The sequence below is a fragment of the Megachile rotundata genome, chromosome 10, assembly GCF_050947335.1.
Source record: "Megachile rotundata isolate GNS110a chromosome 10, iyMegRotu1, whole genome shotgun sequence".
Lineage (NCBI taxonomy): Eukaryota > Metazoa > Arthropoda > Insecta > Hymenoptera > Megachilidae > Megachile > Megachile rotundata.
The window spans coordinates 17,501,876-17,527,187 of record NC_134992.1 but is presented as its reverse complement, the minus strand read 5'-3'; the positions used below and the strand labels follow the sequence as shown (position 1 = coordinate 17,527,187).

Here is a 25,312-nt window from a genome sequence, read left to right as displayed (position 1 = left end):
ATAAAATATTGATTCGACGATGGAGCGTTCTTTATTCGAACACGAAAAGTTTTGGCGCCAATGAACGTGCGACCCGAAAATATGTAAAACGGAAAAAAGAGAAGAATGTGAAACGAGACGATAACGTCGTCCAAATAGAAAAATCAATTCCATCCAAGATTACACTCTACCTGGCTATATATGCAACAGAATGTGCACAGTGGCCCACAGGTTCTTGAACTTGCCTGACGATCTGTTTCCATGCCAGGTGGGGACCGGGATCGCCGGTCGGCAGGAGACGTCGTCACACCTCGCTCATCCTCCGCATCGTCAAGACGTTCATTGCTAACACGCCACGGGCATCGTTTTTTATCATCAAAAGCCACCACAGTCCTTTCTCGATCGTTCCCGAGTCGATCGTTTATCGCGTTAACCTCAGCCGAGCGCTCGAAATTCTAACCGGCTTCGATTTAAAAGCGCCAACAAAGACGCGGACGCTATTAACGTATATCGTCGATATCGGCACCGATAATCGAAACACATCGATGCTATCGATCAACATGCGAATTTTCAAAGCGGTGCTGTTACTCTTCGTGTTCTGCTCAAATAGAGTCCAGTGTTTACCGATCGCGAACGAGACATCGATCGTGGAACCATCGACCACGACGCAGTTTCCCTACGATTCTACGATCGATCATTATGATCAACGTCAAAACGGGACCGAGAATTATCGCATCCACGTGGACGGCGTGGTACTCGTCGTCGCTCCTGTCGAGACGCTTCTTCTAGCAGGTGCAGCTGCCGACAATAAACCTAACTTACCGATTGATTCGTCGAAGCCAACTTCGAGTAAACCGGAAGTTGATCCTAAACCGTCGCCTGCCCCCAAGTCAGCACACAGGTATTTTCTTTTCGTTCATTCGTTCGTTATATTAATTTTAGTACGATAATTAATGAATGAAATAAGTCACGTGATTGGCTAGGTTTTTAAATAAGTGGCGCCATTATTCATTTCTATTTTGTAAGTGGTAGTAGCTCGCTCGGAGCTGTATGCTCGCATTCGACGTAATTGCTGTTAAATTTCTTTTTCAAATTTCTGCATCTATATAATATTGTGTTATCAATATTTTAACCTAATAGAGGAATGTTTTTATTCTAGGGCTGGTCTGCGCTTCGCAAATTTGCTAATTCCACTGCTGCGACGTATTCGCCACGAGTAAAGGATTTGAATTTTGACAAAGTATACTGAATGACTATTATCGATTTTCCTGTTAATCTCATACCACCTATTTCCTTCTCACCTACTCAACTATCTATTTCATTAAAATGAGTTGGTTTAGGGTAATATTCAATGTTGCTTGCAATGTTATTGGACCTATAAATACAAATTTTTGGCAAAGAAAAGTAATACTCTTAGGTTACAAATAACATCACAGGATAAATTTTTATTGAAACGAAATTTATTTGATTAAAAATTAAAATACATTATTTATGATTTCCTTTTTGGTATATCATCACAATACTTTGTATAAAAAATGCTTAGGACTATGATCCTCAGAATATACATCATCTGGGTGGAATCGTTTATTTCGTTAAAAAGAAAAAGGAAGGGTGAAAACGATGACTTTCACGCGAACTATACAAATACAGTTTATGATAAGTAAGATTGAAAGAAAAAAAGGAAAAAAGGAAAAGATCATACATAAAAGGAAAACGATCATCTTTGAACGCATTAGATTAAAAAAGTAAGTTTCACGATGTTCACTTATATACAATGCCTCGAAAACTTACACGACGGATAATTGTGAATCATGGAAGCGTGTACAAGAATATGTTTCTCAAATATATCTCACCATTAAAATAGAAAGCAGCTCTGTGTGTACGTGTCCGTGTATTGTGTTCTCTTTTTTCTTCACTTCGATATTCACTGTAATAATTTTCGTTAAGACACGTTCCAACCGAAACAGGCGGGTCATTCGAATATCGACAAATGACGGATCAAAGAATTATCACGAAGAACGTTTTATTCATTCGAATGATTCGTATTCGGTAGGAATGCGCGGGTAGCCAAGGTTCTTGTCAGGAAAAGATGAACGGGATCGTGCTCGATCCTGTAGAAATTTTTCCAAACCCAACCCGAAGATCTGATACCTGATGTATCAGGCTACCGATACATCCCTATTATTCGCCAATATATGCCAATATATGCCAATATCGTAAAACTAATGTACCCTGTTTGTTGTTTTACATTTGAGGATTTACACGTGATCTCTTAACGTTTAAACGAGCAAGTGAAGTTCGAGTGAATCATTTTTTAAGGTACATCAAAACCTATCCTCTCCTCTAGTAATACAGGAATTATTAATACTCTCGAATCTCGAATAACTTTCCTTATTTATAGGACGATAAAATGCATTCGGTGGGCACAAGAAATTCAATCGGTGAATGCAATTAAGTAATTCCTTGGTTTCGTCTAGTCGTATTAAGCAATTGATATCGCAATTAGTCCTAACGCTGAATAAGTAACTATCAAATGGATGCTATGCGAGAAAACGGCAACGTTTAAATCAGGCATGACCAAGTACCTACATACGGTTTCTACGTTTGGATGGTCACATTTGGAAAGTTCGATTGACTAATTTGAAAGTACGGATAAAGCCGAATTTCGTTCGCGAACTATCCTTTGTTCATGCCTAATTTAAATAACGATTAATGCTACACGAAAAACTAAATTACAAGTCTACGATCGTGACGATCGTGACGATCGTGACGATCGTAGGCTGCGATTCAGTTTCGAAAATCATCAGTTTACCGTTACATGTATGTGTACATATATGTATATACGCGAGATACATTCGAACGATAAAATACTGAAGCAATGCGCACAAATAACTTCCATATGAACGAAGAAAGCTGTACATGACTTTGACAGAAGCAAAATGCCTACAATTTACGGACTACGATATTACCTAATCACATTGGCATGATTCGTCGAAGATAATTTTCATGTACACCAGGTCGCAGGCCATTAGCTATGTCTCAAACGATACGTAAGGCAATTCAGCGTTGTCTCGTTTCATCCGCAACGAATAATTAGCGAATGGACTTAGTAGAAGTGTACACGGTTGAAAAGAAAAGATACAAAAGGAAGAGGAACGAAGGAAACTTAAAGGTAATTAGGAAGAAAGTTGAGCCGCTGCATTCGCGTTGAGATCTTCGCAGTCTCCTCCAGGGCCACTACTATTTGCAACTGCGGGCTCGTCAAATTTTAATTCCTCCTTACCCGCCTACAGAGGAATTATTCCATTTGACATCTTTTTCAAAAAGTCAATTGTTGATTAAAAAAATTCTTAGAACGCCACTCGAGAAACATTTCATAGATACGTGTCGGCAACATCACCGGCTATTACCTCTTTAATAATCAGACGACAATTCTCCATCACGCTACGTCTTCTGTCCGATGTATTGCTTAAGATTTCTTCAGACTGATGCAAACTCTCCATGATTTTACGGAGCTTCTCCAATTCGGCCACGGTTACTTCCAACTTTGTTTCTAATTCGGATCTACAAATTATTGTATCATTACATATCGTGATTTATCGTAGGGAGAATCTCTCCCTAAAGCATCCTCGAATAAATTCAACCTATTTATGTCTATTTATGTCTATTTACGTCTATTTATGTGACATAACTTTTATCAACGTAGTACTTACTTTTCTTCCTTAAGCTCTTGTATACACGTATCGTTATCGTGTTGTATAATTCGCAATACTTTCAGTAACTTTGTAACAAGATTATCTACATCAATAACTTGATCAACAAGACTAACAGCAGGACAGTAATCCGAAGCCAGCGGACCATCGTTAGTTCCAGTGTCAGATTCACTGATCGAATCGCAATCTTCGTCTTCTTCGTTCTCCACCTGTGAACGTATCGCATTGACATTCTGTCGTTCGTGTCGCATTTATTTTTTAACATTTTTATACTACCTTACGACGATGCAAAATAGCTTGCGTGAGATTCGTAAGGCTGGAGCATTCGTCATTGGTTCGCGTTTTCTTAAGGTTACTTTCGTCCACGGTTTCTGGAAAGCTCAAGGCTCTACGAAGCGAGTCACTACTGGATACCATGTTGTGCGAATACGTGTCTGGCAGGGGAACATCCTCTAGCACGCTCTCCATCATTAAGCATGGCTCGGTTTCGAAATCGAGCAAGTCAGACGATGATTCCATGCTCAATTCTGTAAATGACAATTAAAGACGGAACTATTAATTATAAATGCACGGAAGATTGACTGATGACTGCGGATGTAATCGTAGAGGTAGGAAATGATACATTAAATATTGCTTACCTTTGTATATCTGTTTAGCTGATTCAATCGTGGTTTTTTTATCCGCGTTTTTCGTTGCAAATGGATGGGTCGCTGCGTTGCGGATAGCTCCGATCACAGCGGAAACGAAGGAACCGCTTTTTGGACTAGGAGTACACTCTTTCAGACTATGCTTAGAACTAACAGGACTCGACTCGATGCTGCTATTGCTTCTGCTGTACGCTTCATTGTGATATATCACATCCTACAAGGAAAAATTAATTACATATTTTAAATGCGATATTCAAAAGATCTAACGACAGAATGAGATAAGAGAGTCTTTAAGCACTACCTCAAGGTCTTTCACAGAGATATTGTAGGAAGTAATTAATTGGTCTACAAATCCTTCTAATCTAGTTCCAAGAGCGGAAAGCGCTACCGCAGCACCGGAAACGGCAGCACCTTGCGTAAGTAGCAGTTCCCTACTCCGTCGTTCGACCGCGTTTAATTTCATGCTCATTGACAAATTTTCTTGCCTGCAAATCAAGCGGATAACCGAGTTAGCGATAAGCTCCGGTTTTATGCAATCGTGTTATACGCGTACCTTCGTTGTTCGCTTATTCTTACTAAATGCTTGCACTCCTCGGTTTGCCTTTCTAATTCCTGCTCTCGTTTCGCCAACATCTCTTCCTTCTTCGACAGCTATGAATTTGAACAATTAATTATAAAGTTTCTACATACGATTAAATAATATTTGCAACAGAAGAGTACCTCCGCTTCAGCTTCCTTCAAAGAATCCGCCAAAGTAGCTTTCTCTTCTTGAAGGAAGTCCTGCATTTCGGCAGACTCTGCTTCTAGTTCTTGTTGTTGTTGCAGCAACGCCTTCTGTGCAGCCAAACTCTTCTCCAGATCCTGAAAAAACGAATTTGCCTATGATTAACTGCGCCGAGTTACGAGAAAGAGGACACAGTATTGAATTTAGAGACAGAGAAACAACTGTTCTCGATTTTATAGATGGAACTTTTCCCTTACGCTATATATCGTCTTGATTTATAGCTAGTATAAGATAATAACCTACCCTGCTCAACATACGGCACAAAGATTGCAAGTCAGCTATTTCTAATTGTTGACTAGCCACCACTTGTCCAGAGGATTGCAAATGGCACTCGAGTTCCAGGAAGCTATCGCTACCTTCTGAAATAAAACTAAGGTTGCTATCGTATTTAACTGAAGAAAATGTTGGGTTGTTGCGGACGAAATGTTGCGGACGTCTGATCGACATAACAAATTCGTTATCTACATATTCAGCAGTAGTTATACATTATAGAATTATGCCATCTTTCAAACGTTCAAAGACCGTCCATTTGATACGCAACAACCCGCTAAGCACGGACAATATGAATCACCCGCGTGTTCAGATTGAGGTGTTCCCAACATAGCCAGCACCCGTTGAGCGTTTCTGTCCAGTTCCTGTCGGGCAAACGCGTGATCCGCCTGTTCCTCTTCGAGCAGACGTTTCACCTCGGTGATCTCAGTCTTCAGCTTCTCGTTCTCCACCTTCTGACTCGACGTTTCTTCGTTCAATCGCTTCAGATCGTTCTGCATCGTTTGAACGTCCTCCCACGCGCCCTCGGTTTGACATCCTTCGTGCAATCTCTCGACCACTTCCGGTCCGGGTACGGCGCTGGGTATCCCGGACAAAGCGTTTTCAATATCGTCACCGGTCAGACCAGTTTGCACGCTGGTCTCGTGGTAAATGCGCGTCCTCTCCGCGGTCTTGTGCCTAGGATAGGGCGGCAGACTCTTGTGACCGGAGGACTCTTTACCGACCATCTTTTTCTCCGTCAGTCTATTCAGACTCGCGTCCCTGCTTCCTGACCTGCTTCTCGTGCTCGTGTCCGGCTTCTCCGCGACCTTGGCGATGCCCATCTTGTTCCTGTTTCTTCTGGGCAGCGTCGCGTAGGTGTCTAAAGCCTTGTTGTCCACGCTGGTGGTCATCTTGTCGGTTCTGGGGGTTCTGGCCGGATCCGTGCGACCCGTGTAAGGTACTCTGGCGGTGGTCAGAGGTTTCCGGACCTCTTCGGACGGCGTCGAGCTGGGTGTCCGAGCCCCACGAGTGCTGGATCCGCCTCTGGACCTGGAGCTGCTGGTCTGACCTCGTCCGCGTTGCGCCAGGTCCTTGTTGATCTCTGTCGTGAGCACGGATGGCAGTGAATCGGGTATCGGTCTGGTCCTCGTTCGCGGTGGCATGGAGCTCGTTCCTGACCGGAACGTCGTCGGCACTCGACTGTTGCTGGACGAGTTCTCGCCAACGTTCTCTCTAACCGTCGACTTCTCCCTGGATCTAGCCCTCGTCGCCGGTTGTGACTTGCCGAGGATGCTCCTAGGAGCGGTGGTTCGCGGTTTCGATCGCTGAACGGTGGCCGAGTAGGTGGTGTTCAGAGGCACCGGCTTCGCTCTGGTGCTCTTCTGAGCCTCCGCGGTGCTCGCGGCCTTCTTCTTACTAGCGGCGGAAGCCGCCACGGTTCTCTTCACGTTCGTTCTGTTGGCACGGGCGGATACGCTGCCGGCTATCGAGGAACTCTCGCTACCACCCTCGCTGGTGCCTTCGCCACCTGTGGTTAACCTGACGTCGTCGGGCAAAGTCGCGCAGGGGTCCTCGTACACCGAGCAACAGCTCACCAAACTAGAATCGCAGGAAGCTTCGTCCAGACCTCCGCAACTGCTCGCGTAGTCTATGCTGTTTCGACTTCGTACCTGAAATTAATTGGGAACTTAATTTCGATTCTGATCATGGAGAAATAACGCGTTTCTTAATTAGTATCGAGCCTTTCGCGGGTTATTCTTAATGACGTTGACTATTCTTAATTAAGTTGTCGCATAAGCAGATCCGACACGATTCGAAGTACGACAACTATGAAAAAACTTAATCGACTGGATTTTATGAGAAATACACTGAACATAGAGAAATGAATCGCAAGATGTAAATAATTGAACATGGCACGACTCGCCTCGTTTTCCACGAATAAGCAACCCCTCCGATCGATCCTTACCCTGGGGACTTCGGTGGCACAACCTTCCACTCCACTGTCGCTACCGTCCTTGCTGTCTTTCCCTTCGTTCCCATAATCCTTCCTGTTGTCACCGTTTAAAGCTCCCTCGGATTTAGCTGTTTCAGAATCGGTCACATGGATCACGGTGATATTGCACTCGCTGTTGATGGTAGAGTTCGCGTCCTCTTCGGGTAACAGCTTGTTCGTGTCAACCATCGGCGAGGCTAGATCCTCCGGTACACCAGAGTCTTGTCTAGCCACATTCTGCACCGAAGACACTTTCAGACTGTTCTCCTCGAGAGGAGTCTCCATCTCGAGACTCGTTGGCTCGTTGCTCGGTGAAACGCTCATTTTCTGGCCATTCTGAAAATGTACAAGTGTTCGGTCAGTTTGACATTACCAATAGAAGCAATTGGTATCGATGAGTTCAGATCTAATTTAGAAGATTGCGACGTGCTATAACGAGGCGCTGGGTTCAACAGGCGCTCAGTTTTATTACCACGCGCTGTATTCCCTACCGCGTTGTGTCCCCTTCGCGCCGTACTTTCCACGCGTTGTGGAACACAAATGCTGCGTTCCATACGCGTTCTGTTAACTACGCGCTGTGTTCCCTATACATTGTATTCTCCACGGATCGTATTCCCCACATAGTATATTTCCTCCAGGTTATGTCACCTCGCGTCAGGAATAGTAACACGACAAATACAGCGAGGTGTTCGATAAAATGTAATTTGGGAAATAGAGAACGGCAGAACTGAAAGGACTAGTCACGGTCGAAGTAACAAAGCACGGTCAGTCTGGACGGACGACCGGAATCGATGAAGCAATTAAAATCCGGATTTTGACCATTGAACGGCAATCACCGCGATATTCGATTATCGAGGATAATATCCGTTCGCCGAAAATGAGAATACAGGAGGTATTCACGGGCCTTAAACCAACTACCACGAACGATTAATGCTGATTTTAATCGTTTGATCAACTTCCTGAACAGCGAAATTACTCGGTTGTTAAATTGTCTCGAATCAAAGCAAGTGGATGACAACTATGCTGTTACGTAAAAAATATATGCAACAGGAGATTTATGTAATATATCGAAGGAACGTGTGAAGTTAGCTCTTTTCGAGAGCAAAAGTTGCTCTCCCTCGTTTCCGCCTGTGATCTTTCGGTATCACTGTCTTCCTCGCCCCCCTCTTTCCTTCTGTACCTCTCTCTTTCCCTCCTCGACGCTATTACGTACTTTAATCGTAATCGACGAAGAACACATCGCGTCACCGAGCGGTGTTCCCCCTTTTTATAACACGCTTCAATCGTGTAAAACGCGTTTCGAGTGCTGCTTATCGCAAGTATATGCTCCCTGTCGTACGATCCCCCCCTCCTATCTTCGATCATTTTATATCTCCAATATCATTCGCTGCAGACTACCAGAATTCAAATCGTTCGACCACTTTCATCTGTAATGTGAAGCTTTCTTTATATGTTCAAAATTTATACATTTTATTTTTTAATGCGAAGATCCTAATGTTTATACAGGTAGATATTTTCGGTAATAATATAACATACATAATACATAATAAATTTATTTAAACATAAATTCTTATCATACTATACAATGTAGGAATACAGTAAATTTTCACTCTAACGAAAAATATCTAAATGCAGTTCAGTTTCGTTACATTGAACATTATTATTGAACATTGTATTATTTAACTACATAATAAATGCAATTAAATTTCACTGTACAATTGTTCTACAGAAAAACTTGGTACATACATGCAAGAAATATATGCAGTACGTGTATGGAATTGATAATCATGTATGCCATTCGTGAAAAAATGTTATCGGCGCATGCCAGACAAACACTCTACAACTTAATTCGCGGTACTCGAAGATAATTGTAAAATATCGAAAGCCGAATCGATGACGCGTTGAATGATCGTGGAAAGGAAGTCCCCGGATAAGAGCGCGAAACTTATCGAGCGAAGGCGGTATATAGAGAGCGCAACGTCGACGAGCTCGCGATAGTCGTTCCTGACCGTGGTAATCGGCAAGAAACGCGGCCGAGAACTCTAAAAACGGTCTAGCAGCTGCAAGGTCTCGGGAAGTCCCGAAAGCGACGAGGCCGGCAGGCAACGTTCGTTCGTTCAGCGGCGAGTCCACTCGAACAATCGCGACCACGGCCACGGCGTCGCGACGCTCTTGCTTCCAGCCATATCCGAGCGTTCGTCAAAGAAGGTCTTCCTCCGCGATCATTTATTCCTTTCAAAATTTTCTTCCTCCGTAAACGATCCTTTTATTCCCTCGTGTCAATGGTATCTTCGTTCCTTTCTATCGGGACGATTATCGATTCGTCGTGCAATCTATTCGAGGAGAAAACCGGGTTCCATGTATCGAACTTTGTGTAGTTGAATAGAACCGGAGAATCGTTGGATAATAGCGTAAGAAGAGAGAAGTTGAACCCAGGATTTTGTTTGTCGAAAAACGTAGAGAACGTTAGAGATATCGATCTCTATAATAGAACGCGGCTCTTCTGAATTGTAACGAGTGAAAGAAGACAGAAGACGTTCAAGTGAAATACGTAGCTCTTGTTAGAGGAGTCATTTTTATTTTATAGGAATATCAAGGTGAGTTTACATTTGCAATTTCGTGTCCTGAATAAATTTTCAAGAGAAACATTTTGTTCCATTCTTGAACATTGCTACGGTAGAAATATCGGTAGAAGTCTAGGTGTATATCGGGGTCTAGGAAGATTTGGTATCTGGGGAGATTTCGGATCTAGACAGAATTGGGATCTAAGGAGATTGGAACCTAGTGAAAATAAAGAATTTAAAAGTAGAAAAGAAGCGTTGAAATTGACAAGTTTCACGTCCTACATGATTCGATTAAACACATCACCGAAATCGCTTACTAAGCCTCTAATTTTGTTCGTTATTCCAGCAATTGAAGGAGGAAAAGCTTGAGAAATACCAAAGCTGAGGGGATACCCCTTTCAAAACAATCGAAGAATCTTACTCGGAATCACCGTGATTAGCAACTATTGTCAAAGAAATACTTGGAAGACCGTAATCGATAAATCGTTCAATCACCGTCTATCTCCGATCTAACGAGACACTTGTTTATTAAACGATTCTAAATCACCTGCAGAATCGTTAGGAGAGATACGATCTTCCATCGATTATCGAAATGTGCGGACAGGAGGTGAAAAAGATCTGCGGAGACGGTCTCTCGTTAAAAATGCATTCGAATAAAGAAATTCTGGAGATCACCGGGGACGGGTGCAGTATCAGCATGGCGAAAAATTGCGGGAGCGTGAAGATCATAGGCGACGGATGCCGATTGAGGATCGATCACAACGTGGGCGACGTGGAGTACACCGGCGACGGTGGCTGGGTGCTGCTGGGCGCGAAATCCGACAAGAATAAAGTGAAGTACACCGGCGATGGCGGTAAAATCAGTGTACAGGGCGACAGGGAATCCAGGAAGAACCGGAAACAACCTTGCGAAGATGAAAAGAATACGGAGAGAGAGGAGAGGTCCAAGGAGAAGACGGAAAACATTCTGAACAGCGGGAAGGAGAAGAAAGAGGCGGGAAGAAAGGAGAAGAAGGTTGTTAGGATCGTTACGACGTTTCAGTTCAACGAAAAGATTGCGGAAAAGTGTTTCACGAATTCGGACAGGGTGAGGTGTTTCGACGGGGCTTCCTTCGTCGAGATCGTGCCGAAGCAGACCAAAACGATCATCGAGGTTAAATGAGAGGAAATTTTTCAACGTGATTTCGATGGTTCTTGGAATTTTTCGAATAGGGGACAATTCGGGGTAAAAATGAAAAATTAAAGAATTTCATGATTTTTAATAACATTTTAGAGTAATTGTTTTAGAGTCTGATTCTTCTATCAATTTAGAGCGGGAAATTCAAAATAGGAAGCGTCAACTTGCAGCAAGTATTAAAGTTCAAATTTTCGAGTCACTGTAGAGTCTGATCCTTCGATGAATTTAGAGCGGGAAATCGGAAGAACGAACTTGTAACGAGTATTAAACATTTTAGCCACTGTCGAGTCTGACCTAAAGTTCCTATACGCAAGACTATTACAAGCCATGAAACACGTGTTTCCGTAAATATTTCAATAACGACTTTCTAACAAGTTTTCGTACACAACTCAGGGATTAAAGAAAAATGTTGCATTTTTTGTTGCAACAGTTCGGAATTTGAAATTATTTATCTAGCGCTTTTAAAGGAAACACGTGTCGAGTAATGAACTTGCGCGTTAGATATCTTATTCAATGTTGTATTTTCTAGTTAAGTTAAAAGTTCGCCGATAAGCCATATTTATTTCTAATTACCGAACACACGACATTAGTATTCTTTTCCCACATAATTATTGTTATTAGAGAATGCCGTTTTAGTTAGTATTCTTTATGCTTCTAAGTATTTCATTCGTACTTTCATTTATTTATTTCATCGCGATTGTTAGCGACGGTATTTCGCTAAGCATTCATTTTATGAAGTTTCAATAAAAGGATACAATAAAAAGTTTCGAAATAAATATTGGAAATATTGAATAATATTTAGATATTGTTAGAAGTTATTCAGATAACCTAGAACTTCGACAATCTTCGAATTCTTTACCCTGGAATATCGCTCCACGTGCGCGAGTGTACAAATCGAAACACGTGACTCGTCAACGACAAAGTATTACGAGAAATTCATTAACATAATTGCGTAATTAAACTCGGGTTAAAGTAACGAATTATTATCGTCGAGGTAACATTCAATTTCTGCGTTGTTCACTCGGTTTTAATCTACATCGCTGATCAATCGAATCAAATTATTTGCATGGAAATAAATGTCGATAAAAGTCATTATTTATTAAATACGTTTCTGAATGAGTCTACGTGTGCGTAAGTTAAAATGTTTCAAATCAACAATGGTAGACTTTCGAATAAATAATAGTACTATTGATTCGATGTAATTAAGGCGCGTTTAGTCAATTTTCTATTATTCAGACTGTTATTCGGTACTGTTATTTAGAATAAATTCTGAATAAATAACAGTAGAATCGTTTTGATGCAATAAAGATGACTAAAATGAAAGAGATTAGCCTGAAAACCAGACTGATAAATTCTATCGAAGAAAGAAAAGCATCGATAAACACATTTCGTAAATACGATAAGTTCAAGAGCAGCTCGATGCTTCGTTGCAAGGCTAAGTAGATGCACTGGTTAATTGCAGAAACAAATTCCGTTATACTTTCGACGGAGTCGATAAAAATACGAGTATAATTCATACGCGACAGATACGTATAACATTCTCCATAGAAACCGTGTGTGATCGATACGAGGAACGCATCTCGTCCATAAATCGTCTCGAAACATTCGATATCCGCGAACTAGTCGGCCGGCTCCGAACATGCGATATAGTCGATCCGGAGGTTTTTCTTCCAAGTAGGTCGCGTATGTACTCGATGTTCTACTTTGTAATCGATACACGGAATTACTTTCTTTGGAAATTTCGATTAATTCGCGTTAGCAAATTCGGATCGCTTGGGGACAAGAGAGATACTAATAAAGAGAGATATTAATAATTTACGGAGATATAATTTGTCAGTGGGGATACATTTTCGATGCGGATCGAATACTTCGCTACTTGTACCCGAAAGCAGACGCGCATAAGGTATGGTTAGTACAGGTACTGCATCAATGTAGTTGCACAAATGTCTCCCACAAAGAAAGTTACATTTTCAATGTCGATCAAGTATTTCCTCATTGATATTCAAAGGCAAAAACAGAGAAGTATAGTTAGTAGCAAGCCTCTGAAAGATGTTCGATAAGAATAAATGCGTAGAGATAATAAGAAAAGTTTTATTGGCAAAATTCGTAGAAGCCGATCGCTTCCGTTGGCAGGAGGACCTTACATGGTGTTGGTCGCGCAAGGGGACGGATACGTTCGTTCCTTCATTAATTCAAAGAGCCGCGTGTTGAATCAAGGGCCAAGCCGTGCCATTCAGCGCTTTTATCCGGCTCTGACCCAGCTTTTCGCCGGCGCAAAGGTCGCCAGTCGTAATGGAGGTCAACCGGGGATCGTTAGCTAAGTTTCTTGCTCGAGGAAACTCGCTTTACTTTGTTACGATCATTGGAAAAGAAGAACCTGTAACCTGTTATTTCGAGTTGTTGAAAAATAACTTGGGGACAAGTTGGAGTAAGTTTAAATCAGTGAGTTGGTGGAGTTTCAAGGGACAGATGGTATTAGGATTCGAGACTGTAGTACGTGTATTGGGCTCTAGGGAGATTGGTAAGTGGATATTGAGAACTCGCTTCCTTCGGAACACGTATGCTGCTTCTAATACCGTAGCAGCAATACCTGGTATTAGAATTTCTTTATGCGATTCTCCAATAATTACTTTTAGGATTAGTCATCCAGTAATTGAGGTACTCCGATCATAACTGCTCCTATCCTGACCATAACCGAGAGCACCCGGAGTGGAAAAATGTGCGAGACACCCCACCGTTTATACCTGAGCCCCGTTTATTAGGGGTCGCTTCTATTACTCACCGAACCGACGACTCGAAAATCCGCTATTCGTAAATTTTCCGAAAAATTACACTCGGTGTCCTGCTGAAAAAGTTTCGTGGAATTTCCGAGGGTAGAAAATAGTCGGATCGGGCAAGAAAAAGAGCGTTTCAGAAAGAAGGGAGGGCCTTTAAAATTAAGAAAATACAGAGGGACGAATGTCTCGGTAAATTTCCACCCCGATTCAACGAGACGTAGAATCGTTAATGAGGCCACGTGTATCTCTGAACAGACAATACAGCTGGAATATGGGACCTGAAACGAGAGCTGAAACGCAGCTTCGAAACTTGAACTCTCTATAACCAAATACTTGTTTCTTTTTTTAACATAAAATCATTACCACTGTCAATTGTACAAACGTGTCATATTTCCTTTGACAAGTCTCGCGACATACTCGTAGCTGAAATGTGATATAGTTTACTCAAAAGTATCTTCAACTTGAAATTTAGGTACAATATATAGGTATAATATATTGTAATTATAGCGTTGAACAGTTGGTTTTGACTGACGCATCTGATGAATAAATTATACGGCAAGGGGTTAATTGAAATATCATTCTTGATTCAAGATTTGTGCAACTGTCGGTAGCACGAATATAAACGGCTCATTATCAGATTGTAGCGAGTTAGCCGCAATGCAGACGAAATGAATCTTGATACCTTTGAACACGTGATTCGCACCTGAGAGTTCACAGATAGTGTTACAGAGACTTTGTCTGTTCTTATCAGAGACGTTCAGGTCACGTTCAATCGTTCATGACCAAAGTCAATTTGCCATGAAACGTTTATCTCTGATCGATTCTACTTCTTTAATCCGATCGAATCTTTCAAACTCAATCTATACTTGAAAGCGATTATCGATGGAATTACCGTGATATTAAAATCAAACGAGACAACGCTTTTGAGAGGAAAGGAGAATAAGGAGATTAAATTGTCGAGCGAGGGTTTAACGATGTTTTGTACAAGAATCGCGGTGAATGAAATTTTTTAATGAAAAGTATTTCTGACTCACCGGTTGGTGTCCAGCAAAATAAAATGTTTCAACTACATTTGGTGGGAAATCGAAAGGGATTATCGAAGGGGTTACCGATCGGTGTCGAAAGATCGTTAACGGAGAGGAGCAAAACGATCCTGGCGATCTTCGTGAACGCGACGATGCGAGGTTCTGTCTTACATCATTCTCCGACGAAAGTTCCGAACCACGCGAAGAGCTGACCAAAAAAGGCAACAAACATGGGTCGACGGTGTGCGATGAACGATCGAAATGCGGCTGCAACGATCTTTGAGTCTAGTGCTGGCAAAAAGACAAGATGAGCTTTTAGAGTGGACATTGTCTGGGGAGATCGATGAACTTAACGGATCTCGTTTATAAGATGTCTGTGCGATGTTAGGCAGATGACTATACAACGTTGAGGAGATGATAGAATCTTCGTAAGGAGATTAGGATGGGGCTTATTTTATTTCGAGAGTATGTGGATTGTTGATCTTTACTTTATGTGGAGAATATGTGCATTTTATAGAGAAATTATCTACAATGTTCATTTTCATTTTGCATAGAAATTATAAAGAATGTTGATCTAATTTGCTAAACATTCGTAAAGAAGTCCCTCCAAATAGCCCCTGTCAATCCCCTATTTTCGTCGAACAATTATTAATAACGAAGTTCACTCTCCAAGAATAGTCGGAATGTTTATTTAATCGATCCGAAGTTTACGTAAGACCCTACAGCAATTTTTCATGCAATAGTCGACCAGCAGCATCGATTTACCTATCGAGTTACAATAAATAGAACGATGAATGACAAATCAAGGCTAATTGAATTCTTTATTTTTACTAAAATATCGATTCATGCATTAGTAATAACTATCTGACTTGAGAGTCTGACACTCTCGATGTTCAATGATTAATCTTACTGAAATTTTTAATAGGCTGACTATTATTTGTTAAGTATTGTTGAACGTTGGAGAGACTAGGTTCATTCGTTTTAATATTGTGGAACTAGCAATGATATTTTAACTTCTATATGCATCTTCGTGATGCATTTCGAGACGCAACTTCATTAAGTTGAGACGCACAATTAATTAATTAATTAATGCGGAGAAAAATGAATGCGGTACGCTACCAGATCGACATAACATTTGAACATTTTTCATGTGTTTTAATAGAGTAGCTCTGATTAGCTAGTTTCGACTGACGCACCTGAGAAATCATCCTTCAAGCGGTTAAGTTATTATTGCCAGTTAGCTTGAATAATAATTCTGAATTAATTAAATGTGCAGCAAAGGATGAACGAGTAAAATATTATAGCAAGCCGGTATAAGTAAAGCGAGTAAATCGAAGCCATCTGGCCGCGTTACGCTCGCTTTCAACGAGTTTGCATTAAGCCGGTGGACACTCGAGATAGTCTCGAGTAGCTTTCGTTCGGTACGGAAGTTCTCTGTTCCCTCGAGTAACATATGGCGTTCTCGAGTAAAGACCGAACCGCTCCTGTCTTCTCTTTGTTCCTCTACGATGCCCTAACTCCGACGTTTTATCCTCCAATAGTACCATCGATTAATTGCTGCTTTCATCGAACCGTACAATGCTCGGAATATCGTTTTCCTCTCGATTCTCAGCCTCGTTTGTATTCCGCGAGCCAACTAATTGCCCGAAACTGACGAGCGATTTATCGACGACGTTCTCCGCCGATGCGTGTTTTCTGCTTATTCTAGACAAATTGACCGGTCGGTACCAGATGAATTCTAGCCCTTTTACTTTCTAACGAATGGTACTTAGAATAAATTACCAAATTCTCAAAGTCCCAAATTCACACGATGAATAAATGAAAAATACTATATTAGTCTGTAGAAAAGTAATCGCATTTACGATTCCGTTTCGGCGATAAACGGACCGCGTCGTTTGTATATCAAGCGCGCCTCGTGCCAAATATTATGACGAAGTCGCAGATGGCTCCGTCGAAAAAGAAGAGGAAAAGAAAATCGCACAACAAAATCGGATACCGATCTACTTTCTCCAACTTGGAAGTTAAATTTTGATAGTCGACGAGCAGTGACACCCTTAGCAACGATATTAATCCGTTAGACTTCTAGTTACTTGACCTACGGCAACGTCCCTCTATTATTAGTCAGCGTTCCTTTCAAATCACCGAAATCACCGAATTTCTTACAGCAACGTTCGACAACGACTACGCGATCGCGATTTTAATCGAATCAAACGAACCGTGTATACCCTGGCATGCAATAATGGCCGGGAACACGTGTCACTTTTACTCTCCCGAGATTCTTTTGTGCGCGACGTACCATTTGTGTGGCCTTTGTACGTGATCCCCTTATTTATTCCTAGACCCGTGTACGACTATATTTCTTGCGGGGATCACTGGCTAACTCTGCCCCAAGGGCTATGTACAGGGACCTGCCAACCATTTTTACCCACGTACTATGTTTTATATTCAGAATACTGTCTGTTCTATGGATTTATTCTGACGGTTCGAAATAATGAAGATTATAAATTTACAAATTCTTATGCCCCCAAATTTCCAAGGTCTCGAATTCGTAAATTTCAAAATTCCCACGCCTCGAAACTTCCAAGCTCCCGAATTCCTAAATTACTAAATTCCAAAATTCCCACGCCCCCGATTACCAAGCTCCCGAATTCTCAACCTGTAGATCCAAATGGGCAAACATTGAAATACCGTGATTTAATATTGCGTCTACAGATCGTGCGAACCGCGTTTAATTATTCCGTGGCTCGCATTCGATGACTCAATGACGGCCACATGGTGGGGCACCCCTGTGGAACGATCGTCGTGGGGTTCGCATCGAGGGCGAGCGTATGGAAGGCCACGTGTGTACTCGCAACCGAGATAAATCTATATACAAGCGTTAATTCTGCTCGCATTTATTCAACGCGTCCGTTCGATCGAAAGCGATCCAGAATATCCGACGAAGATGAAAGTGTCGTTGGCGAAAATATTTTCCCTGAATTTGTTCACTTTTATTTCAGGGAAAATTGTTTCGGAGTCGATTCTCGTATTTTCAGACGAACCGTTCTGCTTTTAACGCTTCCAGATTTACGCATCGACCGACGCGTAAATCAGTCTGGAATTTCTGGCTGTTAAAAGCTCGGAATAAAAAGATCGGTTTGACCATTTAGCTCGTTCATTCTTTTCTTCCCGAATTTCTACTTAAACTTGTTCAAAGTATTTTCAACACAGCTGTGCTTACATTTCGATTATCGATGAAATTTTTGTGTAGATATTTTATTGGATCCCATTTTCAGATACTTTTAAGCGATGAATTCGAGAGAACGCCAAATGCATCGATATTGCCATTAGCACTGGTATTGTTTTCTTTAATTCGCGAGTCAGCCATTTTCTTTGAACAATATCGATAAATCCTTTATGCAGCCATTCTCTTCAGTCCTTGAACTTGAAAATGATGTGCCATAAGTACCATTTTGTGATACTTTTATGTGATGAAATTTTGTGAACATCGCACGTATACAGAAATCGCTTCTTTCCTCCAATTGTCCATCAGCTATGAATATTAAAAGACGTCTAGAAATCATGTTCCACTGGCATTTTCTTCGATCTTTAATCTCCAGAACGATAAACGAGATAAGTGGAAGCTCGTTTTATGTCACGAAATCACATAAGACCGTCCACGTTTTGAAAACATCCGATCGATTGGCAACCAGCATCGCAAGAATAACGAAGTCGCTCTCCTATTTCTACTCCACCGAATCCAATCAGACTGTTTTCGTCCGTTTTGCATGTCAGGTAAAACGAAATTGGAAAAGTCGGTCGTTCGCGTAATTTGTATAGTGTCACGATCAGGGAGCAAGTCCCTCAACGACGCTCTAAGGCGGTCCGCAAATAACTCGAACGAGATCCGTGCCAAAGGTTCGGTACTTTTTTTTCGAGTCGAGACACGTGGAAGAGCGGGCGATTTTTATCAGGGACAGATAGACTTCCATATCCCGTGCTAATAATATCGCGTTATTCTTTCCGCGTTAACGAACCTTTGTCGCTCGAAGAGTCGTGTCGTTAGACGCTGCATCGCCTTGAATCTCGGCTCGTCCGAAGGAAAATATCGGGATTCTTATATTTACCGGGTATTAATATTCTTCTGTGGGAAAACAACGTGCTCCAATAATTCCCCGTTTCTTTATTCGATAGTTATTAATACGTGATAACGAAATGCTCTTAAGATGGGTGACCTTGACGTTGGTTTCACCTTTCGGGCCAATTTTCGTCCTATATCGCCACGCGTCATAAAGATCATAAGTGCTTTTCTCCTAACAACGATTCTCTTAACAACGTCCTAACTATGTATACCTCCCGTTTGTAATCTCTTCCCACAAACATACGGTCAAGATAAAAACTCGCTCGCTAAACTCTGTTTACCATAGACCTTGCTTTTTCAGCGAACAAAACCTGTAACAGGTAACGGCGCCAGGTAAACATTTTTCGAAGGCTAAATTGTGGGGACAGGAAGAGAACGAAGTCGCGAAACGATGTTCGGGCAACGATCGAATAAATCGCGATGGAAGAAAAGGATCAGACGGGTGAAAGCATGGAGAATGATTCGAACAGACGGTAAATATATCCGCGAGCCGGACGAGCGCGAGTGCGTGCCTAATCTTGAGGCGCGGTTTCAGAAGGGAGACTACCGCCTTCTTCTTCGTCAAACGAAGAAACGCGACTCCGCTGGCTTGGCTGGCTACTCTGCATTCTGCAGAGGCCATTTACCGGAGCTTTCGGCCTCGGTTAGGCGAGGTTAGGCAGCCGGGCATACTCTTATTCATCGACCACGTGGCCAATAGAAATAGACAATCGTAAACGGTACGGACATTCGGAACACTTCATTTAAGGCTATATCGCGTTTTACTCTGGCTTCGCTGCAGTTTTTATGGGTCACAAGGTTCGGTATCTGGAACTTGGAGGTATCTCGAAAGATTTCGGATCTATGGATTCTCTGGATATCGGTATAAAATCTACGGACGATAGACTTGGTAGCTTAAATGGATACCTTGAAACTACAGTTTTAAAGAGAATCGTGTAACTAGAAATATTTCACTTCCGAAGCTATAAAATATAGAATCGAGAAATTCTTAGGTCTACTAAAAAAAAAGACGAAAATACGAAAAATATTTCTACCTGCAGGGAGGAATGGAGTCCTTTCGCCCCAATCCCATAGTGCTCCATAGAGCAAATAAAAGAAGGAACCATTTTCCATAAATGGTTCTACAGAGAAATCGAGCAGTGAGAAAAAAAGTGGTACAACGATTAACCACGGGTAAAAAAGGTTGCACTAAAAATGGCAAAAGTTGAATAGCGGTGAGAAGCGGTTAGCGTCCAGCGCGGCGAATAGATGTAGAGCCGTGACGATGGAAATAATGATTAGACGAGGGCCAGCAAGTGATCCTGATTGTTAGATACCGAGCCTCGAGCGTGCATCCCTTTCCTCCCGCACCGCCTTCTCCTGTTCATGAATTATGCAAAGTACTTTCCGCTCGTATTATCTTCAGCTATTCCCTGCAGCTTGTTCCCATCGTTGGCCATAGGAGAAAGCGCGGCAAATTGTTCCAGGCAATAAGAGAACGGCGTAACAATGTTACTTTTCGTGAATAACGTTCAAGCGAAAATTTTTAAAGGCTAATTGTCGTGATGGATAGAAGCATTTGCAAATTCGTCGTTAATCTCCGATCCTTCCGACAATATTTCTCGACGAAGGGAAAAATTATGGGGAAGAATTTATAGCTCGGTAATGTTCGAGCTTAGAGTACTAAAGTACTCGAACTTGAACTAGTAAAGTTTCGGATAACCGAGTGCTCGAGCATAGTACACCCTCTTCGAAGACGTACAGCGAGGGGTGCTGTTACCCTCGACGAGTTTTTTCATTTCATCCAGGAACAAGTGGACAGGTCGAAGCTTTCACGGTGGCACGTTTTAATACTTCTCTCCGAGAACAATCGAATGAAACTATACGATTAGTTTTATGGTTTGTCCTGTCTGAGCATGCCATAATCGAGAAGAGAGACTCTGAGAATCGTACATGTCTAACTTTTAATGGAATCTACGCGTTTCGCTTTGTTTTCCAACAGCTCCAGACATCGACCAAATAATTACACATTGTTCGTGACTTTTTTAGGCCACGTTCCTTCGCGTACAATCGCGTCGTAAAGATAGGATCAGTGATGGGTAGACAGAATCGAATTATTGCCGGATACGTTCCAACGACCTGGGTTCAAATAATTAATTTATGGAAAGCGCGATCGTCGAGAGCCGGAGAAGAATATAAACACGTCGCTTGGGATGGGAAACGTTTTATTGTAGATCGGTCTACGGATATCGCTACGCGTTATACTGCAATGCGGACGCATTTCGACGCGTTCTAATATCGCCACGCATCGTATTTCAACGCGTCATGTATCACCGCGTCCTATATCGCCATACGCCACCACGCATCGCAGCGTATGTCTGTCAGTCGCAAATCGAATCGATTGCACGGAAACCATCACAGTGTAAAAGAACTAAATTTTAGATATATGTACTAAATATATGTATTGCCGGTAGCGAAAGTTCATATGTTCGTTAACGAAACGATCGCGACGCTATGCACAGCTAAAAAGCAGGGAAGTCCGTTTCTAACAGCAGCCGTACACGGCCCGTATAAATTATTCTGGTCCGACGTAAACATTAAACAAGCATCGTTTATACGTTCGCTCGACAAGGGACCTCGAGAAGGAAAGAAAGAAAGAAAGTTCTACTTTTACCGTGCAGTTCCTTTTACTCCAACCGAGCTTTCAAACCACAGTTAAATTCTGTTGTGTCAATAATTCGTATCTTAATTTCGATCTAAACTAAAGGGGAAATCAAAAATAAAGATCGTATAAAAAAATAATTAGGCGATCTTGATGATACATTATAGCTTTCAAAATCTATAATAAATAGTTCGCGTTACAAAGGTGTGATTAATGGAACTATAATTACTTTGCGAGAAATAGGTGTTGCTCATTCTTATTGATTTATTTGTATTTAGACTACTCTGTAATGTTATAGGAAGTCTGGATACGAAAGAGGATGTTTTTCCAAAAATTTACGAAAATAATGAAAAATAAAAAATATATTTAATTGATTTACGTAATTTAATTGGTTTCGCCGCAGAAAGCAATGAATCGTCGAGTTGTTGAAAGTGGAAAGCAATTTGGTCATACACCACCTTACGTACATTTTACCACTTCGTCTTATTTTTGTCCCAGTTACTCAACAGTGTGAATGATTTATGCTCTCAAAATAGATTCGCAGGAAAGTCATTCTTTCCGTGTATATAAAATTCATTTTCCTGAACGAACATTGGTTAAAACAAAAATTGCTTAAAGACAAAATAATGCTTGCAATTATTATGCTAAAAAAAGTAAACACCCGATACGTGTTTTCTTTTTTGGGATCGACCGTGTTAAAAAGGTAAGATAATTAAAGTCTCGAAACGGTCGACCGAAAGCAAGGTATGTCTCGTTATATTGGACGGCTCGAAATTGCGATCGAAATAAACGATATAATCTGCAAATAACTTCGCTTTCTTAAAGATTACGTAATATTCATCCTTATGTCCTACTTACCATGCATTGCGAAAGTCTAGGGTTTATGTAATAAATGGCAAAAAAAAAACGTCAAGCGTATTGAATATCCTACGACCTACGATCACGATCACCTGACTCGTAATTGTGATCTTAATTTCTGTGTATTAGAAATTTAAAAACTGCCGCGAATTTCAAACACCTGCGCCAATAGAGACATCGATACTCCTTCGATCTACCTACGCATTGTTTATACTTCCCGTACTGGATCACATAACCTATAATAGGCGTGGAAAAACGATTTGGTTATTCAAAAAAACAATAATAGCAATTGTTTGTATGCCCTACTTACGGTCCGTTACGAAAGTCTGATGTTTATGTAATGAATAGCAAAAAATGCGAGAATATCCTACGATTACGATCACGCGTCAATGATCTAGTTAAAAATTTTTAAAATACCGCGAATTTCGAACGTCTTCATAGACAGGAGCAATCGTTAACGTTCATAATCGATTAATCTCGATACTCGTACTCTTTCGATCTATTGGACGTTTCGAACGTTACCGTGCTGAATCGCATAACCTGTGGTACACGTGTTACAGCAATTATGATATCCGAAAAGGAATACCGGGTATTGCGTGTATATCTTAAATGCCGAGTTCTTGGATACGTTTTGAAGAAGAACGTCAGTTATATCAGGTCGTTTTAGAGAACTCTATCGCTGGCGATTACATGGGCTTATCTACCCTTTCCGCAGACCAGCTCGTCCTACTGTGTAAACTTAGTCTAACGAATAGCCTTCATAAAGATCGTGGAATTACTCGTGCGCGTGAAAACACGTATTCCAACCTCGCGTAAATGAAGCCAGACATATTTCTATGTATACCTACCTCAAATTCTAATGTAGTTAATTATGTCTAATGTAGTTAATAAGAACAGCTTTCTTTTTATAAACGCCAACAGTTTACTGTTTGACTATTTATTTTTATACTAAAAATAAGTTTAGTTGAAAAAGACGTAATTGAAAGCCGATCGTCGATATACAAGTGCAAAGGGTTAAGCAGAGATAAAGACGGAAAACATTACCGCAGCCATTGAAATTTAAGCGTAGACGTAGGTTAATTAACAAATCGATAGTTAGTCTCGAACATCGAGCTAATCGGGTGAAGGAACCCTTTACCTATTAGCTATATACGCGCGATAGAAAAGAGCCCTCGTGGTTGCACGAATTACACTCGTACGATTAATACAACCACAGCGACAAACATTTCGACTCCCGGCCGAAAGCATGACCGCGATATTATTTCTGACGGAGCGTATTGTAATTCGGGAGGGGAAGATTGGACGAAAAAGAAGAAAAAGAAGAAAAAGGCTTCGGTAGTCCCAGGCGACTACCGCATAAGAGCGGGAATGACATCTGTTAGAACAGCTTCCGAGAGGCCTGCGCAACGCTCGTAAACGAATTCCAAATAAAATGCTTGAGAATCGAGCTGCTAGAAATTCGCTATTTCTGTGCCGTTTCAAATTTCTGTCTCCCCGACTTACATCTCGAAAGTATTCTTTTCTAATAATTAAACAATTCGAAAACGAATTTAAATTTAAACGATTCGGTATACCGTACAGAATTGAAAGATACTATCCCGATACAATTATCTCGCGGATCATAATTAGCGCTTCAAAGGGGAAGTCAGATCGTTATCGCGGTATCTTAGCCGTCTAATAATTAGAATGAAAATAATTGCTACAGCTACAAGTACTCGATATCTTGCCACTTATTGGGAACGTAAGAGATAACATCTGATCTAGAAAGGGTGCGACGCCTTTGATTTTACGAACTGATCGTCCCATTCAAACGTGCTCTAATGAGATCCGATACAAAAGGATAAACAATGACTGAGACTGATTCAAATGAACGGATTCCAAGAGCATCCCCTTGAACGGCACGGAACCAAATCGATAACCTATTCAAGAAGGGCACTGCCTCTCTCTATCTCCCTCTCTCGCCCTTACCTTAAGCACAACGTTGGATCCTCGTCATCGGTTTAAAAAAAACTCCTAGTTTTTTAGACAATGTTTCCTTAGCGACTTCGATGCGAACACATTTATATTGGAGATGAAGATAGGCCGGTTCCGTTCAGGCGTATCCAGTTGATCTTTCAGAAAACTACAGGAACAAACGTTCCATCTATTGAACTGAACACCCGTTGGATAGAATGTTTTAGTGCTTGATGAAATCGTGAAATATGAATTATAAATATAGTTTCGCCTAACGAATTATAGAGTTTGCACGATCATACTGGTTTACACACGACTACCGCACCACTTTGAGAGAGCACCTTCGCGGATCGACTGCCAACTATGTTCGTAGAGATCACCGTCGCCTTGCTCAAGGAATGAAAGCGATCGGCTCTCCAGCAACAGCCAGCGACAACTGGCGACGGGAGGTAACGACCCCTACGCGCACCCTCATCGACTGGTAACCGTCATGATAGAAAAGCGGAACGCCGGAACGCCCATCGCATCTGTCAGAGTTTCTCAAACTAAAATTCAATAATTCAACAAATTTCATTCTGAAATCTCGAACTTCTAAACTTCTAAACTTTCAATGTTTCGAAGTTCTGAAGTTCTACAGTGAAAAATTCCAAATCCTCAGGTTCCAGAATTCGAAAATTCCAAAGTTCCGAAATCTCGAAAAGTAAAAATTCTAAAGCACCAGCAAATTTCAGTGCATCAGAATCCGTACGTTGAGAATCTCTGGGTGTAGGTGGTGGTTGAAAACTTGAAATATTCCCGCCTTTCTTTCATATGCGAAACAGTCGGAAAT

The 25,312-nt window shown here is 41.4% G+C and overlaps 3 protein-coding genes across 6 annotated transcripts; 2 read left to right on the top strand and 1 right to left on the bottom strand.

Moving 5' to 3' along the window:
• Window positions 1–242: 242 nt before the first annotated feature.
• On the top strand, window positions 243–1,861 carry LOC100877904 (uncharacterized). Its single transcript, XM_003707290.3, has 2 exons — window positions 243–880; window positions 1,139–1,861. The coding sequence occupies exons 1-2, from the start codon at window positions 525–527 to the stop codon at window positions 1,197–1,199; spliced, it is 417 nt and encodes a 138-aa protein (XP_003707338.2). The 5' UTR covers window positions 243–524; the 3' UTR covers window positions 1,200–1,861.
• Window positions 1,422–24,936, bottom strand: corn (microtubule-binding protein cornetto). 4 transcript variants are annotated; one of them, XM_012294874.2, is made up of 12 exons: window positions 24,499–24,936; window positions 7,342–7,704; window positions 5,695–7,045; window positions 5,367–5,482; window positions 5,060–5,200; window positions 4,893–4,990; window positions 4,641–4,824; window positions 4,331–4,553; window positions 3,969–4,219; window positions 3,693–3,901; window positions 3,390–3,543; window positions 1,422–3,266 (listed from the first exon to the last, which is right to left on the bottom strand). In XM_012294874.2, exons 2-12 carry the CDS (start codon window positions 7,690–7,692, stop codon window positions 3,156–3,158), a joined length of 3,189 nt encoding a protein of 1,062 aa, XP_012150264.2. In that variant the 5' UTR covers window positions 7,693–7,704; window positions 24,499–24,936; the 3' UTR covers window positions 1,422–3,155. The 4 variants fall into 4 exon arrangements, with proteins under 4 accessions (XP_012150264.2, XP_076392554.1, XP_012150266.2 ...); XM_076536439.1 differs by lacking the exon at window positions 24,499–24,936 and adding an exon at window positions 7,860–8,399 and having other exon boundaries at window positions 5,367–5,479; XM_012294876.2 differs by lacking the exon at window positions 24,499–24,936 and adding an exon at window positions 7,860–8,395 and having other exon boundaries at window positions 1,422–3,293.
• On the top strand, window positions 9,056–11,906 carry LOC100880770 (uncharacterized). Its single transcript, XM_012294877.2, has 2 exons — window positions 9,056–9,965; window positions 10,279–11,906. The coding sequence occupies exon 2, from the start codon at window positions 10,525–10,527 to the stop codon at window positions 11,092–11,094; it is 570 nt and encodes a 189-aa protein (XP_012150267.2). The 5' UTR covers window positions 9,056–9,965; window positions 10,279–10,524; the 3' UTR covers window positions 11,095–11,906.
• Window positions 24,937–25,312: the final 376 nt, after the last annotated feature.